At 38.9% G+C, this 8,607-nt stretch overlaps 1 protein-coding gene across 1 annotated transcript in view; it reads left to right on the forward strand.

Annotated features, from left to right (window-relative positions):
* SNX4 (sorting nexin 4) overlaps positions 1-8,607 on the forward strand; it is a 33,425-nt gene that overhangs the window by 19,379 nt on the left and 5,439 nt on the right. Inside the window, exons 6-8 of the mRNA XM_010177422.2 lie at positions 1,622-1,694; positions 3,262-3,323; positions 4,812-4,877. Coding sequence (XP_010175724.1) covers positions 1,622-1,694; positions 3,262-3,323; positions 4,812-4,877 — 201 coding nt within the window. The remainder of the gene's footprint in view (positions 1-1,621; positions 1,695-3,261; positions 3,324-4,811; positions 4,878-8,607) is intronic.

The raw sequence follows: 8,607 nt of genomic DNA on the forward strand, positions 1-8,607 counted from the left end.
ACTTTTCATTGTAAATTTCTGGAGTGGAAAGGGGAGTCTTCCTGAGCTGAAGGCATGCTTTTTAATCTTTTGTTTTTAGTTCAGTTATTTCAAATATCTTCGCTGTACGTGTCTGCAGCTGTCTGACATGCAGCCCTGGTGCATATTTTATAAAGTGTAAACTGAAAAGATTGCTCTCTAAACCCCACTGTGCAGATCAATGACTATATTTATTTTTCTCACACAGTTTCTCTGCTGGCTTTTAAATCTTTTTATGTACTTTAACCCTGTGTGTGTCATAATCTTATAGAAGATGCTCCTTGGAGATCAAAAATATTAGAAATAGTAATAAAGCTCCTACTTCCTGAATGTAAGGAGGAGAATATTTTAGGGGAAGACTTCCTGGCAGGGGAAGAAGAGGTGTTAAATGAAAAACCCTGGAATTTCATACTTGGTCACCCAAAACAAGTGACCTGAGTCATTTCAGTAAGATCTCTTGGGTACAAACTATTCTGAAATACAAAGCTTGTCTGTGTGCCTGTGGTGGGAGGAGGGGTGAAGGTTTTAATGCTTGAATGTCAACCTGGAAGGCTAATCTTAGTCTCCTGTTCCTTAATTCTAGTTGTGTTGTTCTGCATTTGTTTATTTATTTTCAGATCATTGTTTAGTAATTTAGGTAAAGATGTTTCTGGCTTCCCATCTGGATAAAATATGTTCTTGTGTACGAAAGCAGGTCATGAGTTAGACTTGTGTGTGGTAGGGAGAGGTTACATACACAGAAGTGGCTGTTACTGTGCCTCAGTTGGTGTCCTGTCACTAGCAAAGCTGTGGCAACTGATTCAGCTTCATCATTAGCATGAGATAAATGTATCAAATTAAAGTGCTGCCAAGACTTAACTGGAGTGGTGGGTAAAATGTCTCATTCCTTCAGTAGCGCCAGGCTGGCAGTGTGCACATGGTCACTTGCAATGGGCTACCTGACTGGTACCTTGTTAAGGTGTAGTTAAGTTAAGTAGCAGTGTTAAGTTAAGTGTAGTTAAGTGCACGACTCCTGGGCAGGTACAGGTCTCAGTAGGGTTTTGTATGTAATTAGTTACAGTTACCAGGTGGCTTAGCCTTAGAGGAATTGTGGTAATTGTGAATGCTTCCTTGAACTTCTGAAAGGTTGTACTCAAAACTAGCTAGATGGCAGCTTGAAGGTAAAGTATCTGTGTTAGGTCAGAAACATGAACACACTTTTATTAAGAAGTATGTGGACTTCAGCAGGTTTGGGCTTTGTACTTGTTTGAATCTTTCCTATGCTTGCTTTTATGAATCCCATTTAAAAAACCCCACAACACAATGATGTAGTAATTTCATTTAACTACTTATAATTCATAAAAATTAAATTTAATGTCTTAAACTTTTCTGAACCTTCATCATTTACATTTAAAAAAAAAAAAAAAGCAATTATGCAAGCGTTGGGTTGTTCACTTTAGGGAAATTAAACTCTGCAGTCACTTCTTTAGGAGTCCTCAGCTAATTCCACCTCAGCATAGCGGGGGCTCCGTCTCGCTGGCTGTGGCGTTGTGGCCCTATCTTGCATTCTGTGAAGCTTGCTTTCATGATGGCTAATGATGTACTATCTGTTTCCTGCTCCCAGGAGGTTTACTGAGCTAAAACACTACAGCGATGAACTGCAGTCTGTCATATCACACCTTCTGCGAGTCAGAGCTGTAAGTATTTCCCATGTGTGTCGTGACAAATAGGATAATTTATTTATAAGGCAGTATTTCTTCTTTAGTCAAGAGAACTGGTATATGTGTTCTAGAATAAGGGCAGTTTTGCCTGAGAGAGTCTGGCTCTGGGGCGTGGGGCAGGAGATGGCAAAGGGGGGTGCTGACTTTGTACAGATTTGGGGGAGAAAGAGTTCCAGATATGATGGGTGAGTTTGACAGTCACTGGAGGATCAAACACGTGCCTGTTGCTAATCTGTCCTCTCCCCTGATGGTCATTTATCAGAGGGAGGTGTTTTAAAGAGGATTGGAGTTATCTACTTCTTTCTGCTCAGCAGACAAGTTGCTTTTGCTGGGTGTCTGGGCTGGGAAGGGCCCCAAAACGCAGTTTTCTGGTCAGACACATAATACTGTGTTTTCCAGAGCCTGTAGTATGAATCATGTATGCTTCCCAGCACACTCTTAAATTGTTTTTTTTTGGTTTTTTTTTTTTTTTTTTTGACTAGTTCTTCAATCTGTAATGAAAAATGTTCTTTCCAATGATGAGAACAATTATGTTGTTCATCAAGATACTCTATGGGTTGAGAATGGAAGTTTTGGGGTTTTTTTAAAGTCACAAAAAGGAAATAGGAAATTACAACTCCAGTAATGAGGATCATGACACTGCTTTTTAGTATGTTCAACAAGGATTTAGTTTTTGGTGGAAACTGTGAGGCAGAGAGGAGGGTAATGGATTGCCCTGTTGAGCTGGGGTTCTTGAGGTGATTAATCACTGATGTTCTTCTGACAGTGCCTTTTTCTCAGGGCTGTATGCAGATCTGTTGGGCAATTTGCTTACTTTTCGTTTTTACTACTTTGACAGACTAATAACGGTAACTCTTACCAAACTTCAGTCTCATATACATCACAATTACAAGGGCATTTTCTGGATTACAAGTCACACTTCAGAGTGTACATGTGGTCTTTTCTTCTGAGGTTGTTGCCAGCATTGTAGTACTGGCTGCAGCAGGTACTGACTCTCCAAACAGCTGAAATGCCATATCTAGCTTTAGCAAAAAGTTCTGCAATGGATAGCACGTTTCCTTTCCTTCATTGTGCTGAGCTGGATGGAAAAATCAAGTCACTTGTTAGAATTTTACTGAAACTTTCCCTAAAAAAGTCTTGATGACAGGATGGACTTTTGTCTTGCCATCTTCATGTTAAATAAGCAAGTGTTTATATAAATTTGGCATTATTTGAGTAAAGGAGACTATGCCTTATGTGTGATTATCAAAAAATAAAGGTAACTTGATTATTTGTGGTCTCCATAGGCATATCCTATATGTGAGCACTTCCAAATAAATACCTGAAATATTACTTTTTCAATATAGCCTTCCTTGTGACTTCAGTCTTCAAAGACTTAATACTGTTGATTTTTCCTTCAGTAGTGACTTAGATTAGATTTAGGCCTAATCTTGTTTACCTGTGTAAAAATGTTAAGGCTTTAGCTTGAAGTTTGTATTTGGGTTTTCACAAAACAATTGCACTTAATGTTGTTGATCAAAACCTGATTTTTAAAATGTTTTAGAGGGTAGCAGACCGGCTATATGGTGTCTATAAAGTCCATGGCAACTATGGAAGAGTATTCAGGTAAGAGTTCATCCTGTTTTTAAATATATACCTAGAGAGATGTGGAGAGAGAGAGGGAGGGAGAATTTGTTGGTTTTGTAGTTATGCTTTTGAAAAGTATATCTGAAACATTTCAATGTCTGCCCTGAAAAGCTTTGTATTTCAGTACTGATGAGATTTCTGTGTTGGATATAGCTATCTCTGTATCTGCTGAGCTTAGTCTCTACTGCAAGACTTTAGCTTTTTGGTTTGTATTCCAGGCCATTGGGGCTTTTGCTGTTGTGTTGGCATTCTCTTTCTTCAGAAAGTAACTTGCTGCCTATTTTCATGCAGTTATCTCTGAAAAGCTTCTAGGTCCTTTTAAGAGTTAAAAATCAACAACTGTATCTATCCAATTTTAGTACCTTCTAAAAGTGAATTTGCCAATCGTTTTTTGATTTATATGAGTGAATTGCATGCTCAAGTTTTCCATCTCACTGGAGAATTAAAGAATCTAAACTTCTGGTTAAGGGAAACCTCCTGCTTCTATACACTGTTCAAGTGCTAAATTTAATTCTCTGGGTTAATGGATTGCAGATGTCTTTCTCATTGGGGGTTTTAAAGTGAAATTAGGTGTAGTTCTGTAATAACACAAAGACAAACAAATGTCAACATCAGCAGAGTGGAATGTTCTTGAAAAAGTGAAGGACAGAATAGATACATTGGACATAAATCATGTGAAATATAAGGGCACCCGCTCCTTTTTTTTTTCATGTAAAAAGAGTTGTGGATGTAATTCTTATGACTAAGAAATCTCATAAGGTTTCAGAAAGCTGAGGACACAATTAAAACTGCAGCGTACATACTTGAGTGTCCAGAACAAGTCTCTTGCTGTCTTTATTGTAGCTCTGTTTCCTTCTATCTAAATGATCTCCCTAATGTGAATAGCTAATTGCAGTAATGAGAGGGTTGTAAGTTGGCATTTTTTTAATGAATAGAACTAAATAGCACTCTACTATGAAAACAGAAAACAACATACAGGAGCAGTAAAGTGCTTGCAAATGTCAAATCCTACCTCCTGTTTTTTGGAATGAGAGACTTCTATCTGATGTGTTGTGAGTCTGGAAAGCTGTTTCTTCTTGATGAGCATGTTAGACCAAATTCTGTTTTAGAAGGTTCCCCCTCCCCTTTTTTTTCCTTTCCCCCCCCTCCTCCACTTATTTTGAGTGCTATGATTTTTTTTTTTTTTAATTGAGTTTTAGCTGTTTGAAGAAGACTTTCTGCTCAAAACCAATCCCAAACTAAGTATATTTGTAAGGATGAGTTTAAGTGGCAGAGACAATTGTTTAACAGGGTGCCATGAATAGCCTTGCCACATTGTCAGTGTTGCTGCTTAGAGGAAGAAAACGGTTTGGCCAAGTCTAACTTTGAGGCAGTTTCTATTCAGGTGTCACCTGGAAAGAAACTATATACAGGATGCAGCTTATTAACTTCCCTTACCCTTCATGTGTGATTTTGTTTTTCCTACAGTGAGTGGAGTGCAATAGAAAAGGAGATGGGGGATGGGTTGCAGAGTGCTGGCCACCACATGGATGTGTAAGTACTGACTGAATATCTGATAGTTTGATGTAAGCCAGATGTAGAACTCTCTCACTCTCCTTTCTTTTCCCTCAACCCCGAAGTATATACAAGTAGTGCACTGAGAAAGTTGGGGGTGCATTGTTTTTAGATATACAGTGTTTCTGTGACTTGGATGCAGGCACAATTTTAGCATCCATGTACTGTATTAAGTAGCTCAAAAGGTCTCAGGAGAACCAGAGGGGTTTCTTTTTTTATTATTATTTTGAAATTGTAGAAGTGTTTGGAATTCTTCCAGATTTTCTTTTAAGCTATTTTGCCAGAAACTGGTGGAATATAACTTCAATGTGCTGCAGACCTGATGAGATCCATTTGGTTTTGATAGCAGCATTTTGTACCATGCAGTAGATGGTACACAGATTTGGACTTACAGAAAGTTAAGAAATTTTAATTAATCAGCACCAAAACTCTAATGGATTCTTGAAACAAATACTGACTGGATGTAATAAAGTAGAGAATCCTCCCTCTTTGCATCTTTGGAGTCACTTGGCAGGGTATGCAAAACACAGTCTTCAAAATAAAAGTCTAGCACTTCAGAGTGCTCACAGCAGTGGTATTCTGGGCTCATGCTTTCTGCTTTTCAGGTAGTCAAATATATAGTAAGTGAAACAGTATAATTTTTCATTGCTCTGATTCCTCTTCTGTGATCGCACAGTACAGATACATAACAACACCAGCAAGAGACAGAAACTGTTCAACACTTCTTTATCCAATATTTTTACTGACAAAGTGTAATTTCTGTGGAAGTTACCTGTTTTAGTTTACAGTGCAGATTTACATATGTGCTATTGCTTGGTTGTGATTGGGGTTATGTCTTTTCAAGTGTAAGGGTTTGCAGAGCCGTGACAAACTCTGCCCTCAGCTTCTTCAGAATAATTCTGTTTTTATCAGATCTTTAAGAATTTGAACTTCTCTGAATAGTTTGTTCACGCTTCTGTGTTTTGGCTAACATGGTGGTTTGCATCCAAAAAAACTATAATAATTTTTTAGGCTGAGGAGTCTGGTGAGAACAAAGAAATGCAGAATGCATTCTGCTTTCAGAAGAAGATAATTGAAGTAGAGGAGGAATATAGTGCTAAGCACCTACTAGAGTATGCAGAAATTGAAGAGATTATGAAAACATGGTATAATATAGAGGAGTTACGGAGGCAGAAGTAGATTTTTTCAGTGATTCAGATACACCACACTAGATGTCAAACATTTAGAAATGCATAACTGACTAAAAGAAGTGGATCTCATTTCTCAGTCAGGAGACTGAACACTCTCCACTCTCTCTCTACATCTGAGATGTTTAATGTTTCTGCCAGTAACACAGTTAGGGTTAAAGATGCAGAGTAATGGCAGGGAGTTTCTGGGTAACTTTAATCACTGCATGAAGTCTGAGGTAGCTTTCATTGTCTGTCATCTCTTCTGCTCTGGCACTCTCATACAACAATAATCTCTTAGTGACAATCAAGCAGGAAGCAGCAGCTGTGAGATTCAGGAACTCATTCAGTGACCCATGTGGTCTCCTACCAGTAAGGATCATATCTGTGATCTCTTGAAAGTATAACTCACCAGTCCAGTTACCATTCCCATAGCATTAGACAGGAGTTTATTGCAACAGAAAGCTATTTCAAGAAGGTTCCCTAATATAGATGTTAAACTTCAAGGCTAATTTAATTATTCTCTATCTACCCCATATGCTGTAGTCTTTACTAGATGTTTATTTAAACTTTTGAGTTGTTATTGTTTAATATGATCTAAAACCACTTAATATTTGGAGAAGACATCCCAAAGCACCTCTGGGTGTGTGTTGTATAACAGGATGAGGCTTGCTAAAGTGATAGAAAACAACAGAGTATGCTGAGAATGCCTGAGTGAATGGCTGTAATACTGTCATTTAAAAGATGAAAGAAAAAAATGCCAGACCTTTGACTTCTGTCCTTTGTGCTATTAGTGGGTGACTCTTAATCTCTGTATCAACTAGGCTGTCATTGCAGGTGGAAGCAGTCTAAACTAAAACAGGGGTTTAGTTGATTCCTGTGAAGAGTGGGAACATACTAGGGACCTTTAGAACTTACTGCAGTGTTTCTCCTTCAGATTTTCCCTGGTTTGCCTGCCTGCTTAGGTCAAATCAGTATTTCAACTTCAGCTTAGACAGTCAGAAATGTAACTTGTCTTACTACCTTTTTTTTTTTTTTTTTCAAATCAAACTTAAGTGTCATTATAAAAACCCTGTCTAGGTAAGGTGGGGTTTTGTTTGGTGGGTTGGGTTTTTTTATTGATTTTTTGGAAAGTTGTTCTGCCACAGATGAGCTCTAGTACTGCTCTAAACTTAGAACTCACTCGAAACTGAAATGTGGTCCATCTGCTGCCCTGAGAAGTCTAACCACAATACTAAAATTATTGTACTTCAGAAATTAAAAATAGAGAGGGGTAAGCCACTTATGACCTGTGTGGCTGCAGGATTTGTTCAGAACAAGTATATTTTTCAACAGTTTGGACTTCTTCCTTACTTTAATTCATAATGTGAATTCTTGTTCTGCCTGGTTTTTTTAATCCCTTCTACTTAAATTGATCTGCTATTGCTGGTCACTTGGTAAGTTATGCTTATTTATCCCAAATAGTCTTGGTAGGGCTTTTTCTGGTTGTGCCATGTGCCTGGGTGGTGTTGCACAGCATCAAATCATCTTGCTTGCATACTTGTAAAATTCATACTTGAACAGATGGACATGTCTACAACTCTTCCTCAGTCTCCCCATTCTTCCAGTTATTCTGCAAGTAGCCGTTCCCTTTGAGTTCCCTTTCAGCCTGAGACGCTGACACTTCTTCCATAGAGACAGGTACTGGAGAGGCACAGGAAGAAAGGGAAAAACACAAAAGACTTTGCAAAAACTTTGAAGCCAAGAGGTGCTGTAAGTAACATTTGGGTCACGTTGTGCTGGTCACTAGACAAGCATGGACATCTGCTCGCTTCAGAGATCCCGCAGCTGCGCAAGGGGTTGCCACTTCCTTGAGAACCCAGACTGAGTTGGCAGAATAGATGGAGGCATTTGCGATGGGATCTCATTCGTTCTGTTTGTTTCCAGTGGCACATGCCCTGTATTGCTGGCTAAAGTGCCATCCTCTTTCTGGTCACTGTGCCAAGTGAGATGTGCAGTCAGCTCTTAGCTGTAGGCCTGTCCCTGCAAATGTGTCCAAGCACAGTCATCTTGGTTAGTGAGAACCTATTAAATACTGTCCAATGAGCAATATAAACTGGGAAAAGAAAGTGTTTTTTGCCACTTTTAGGAGACATCAGCCTAAATGGCAAAACTCTTACTGAACATGAGAGCTGCAGAGTTGGTCCAAGCCCTTGTACTTCAGACTTCTCCCTAAAAGGAAGGTTTAAACTTCTTGTTCCTCTGAACTGATATGCCTGACTTACACAGCAGACAAAGCAACTGACTTTGAAGGAGCTGAAGGACTCAATGTCGTGGTGTTCAGAGCACCACTGTGAGTTCTCTTGTACTCAGGCTGAATAACGAACGATGGCAGCAGCCTCTTTGCTTTTCAGAAGACATGATGTTCACATTCCTATGCTTTAAGCCTTGCAGGATTTCTTCTACACCATGTCTTTTTTGCCTTGGTGCTGCCTGTTGGCAGTCCCCTGAAGAAAAGGAATAAATTGTTTTTCTTGCCTGTAATAAAAGGTGCCTCATCTTCA

Source organism: Antrostomus carolinensis, unplaced genomic scaffold (assembly GCF_000700745.2).
Source record: "Antrostomus carolinensis isolate BGI_N321 unplaced genomic scaffold, ASM70074v2 scaffold21181, whole genome shotgun sequence".
Classification (NCBI taxonomy): Eukaryota; Metazoa; Chordata; class Aves; order Caprimulgiformes; family Caprimulgidae; genus Antrostomus; species Antrostomus carolinensis.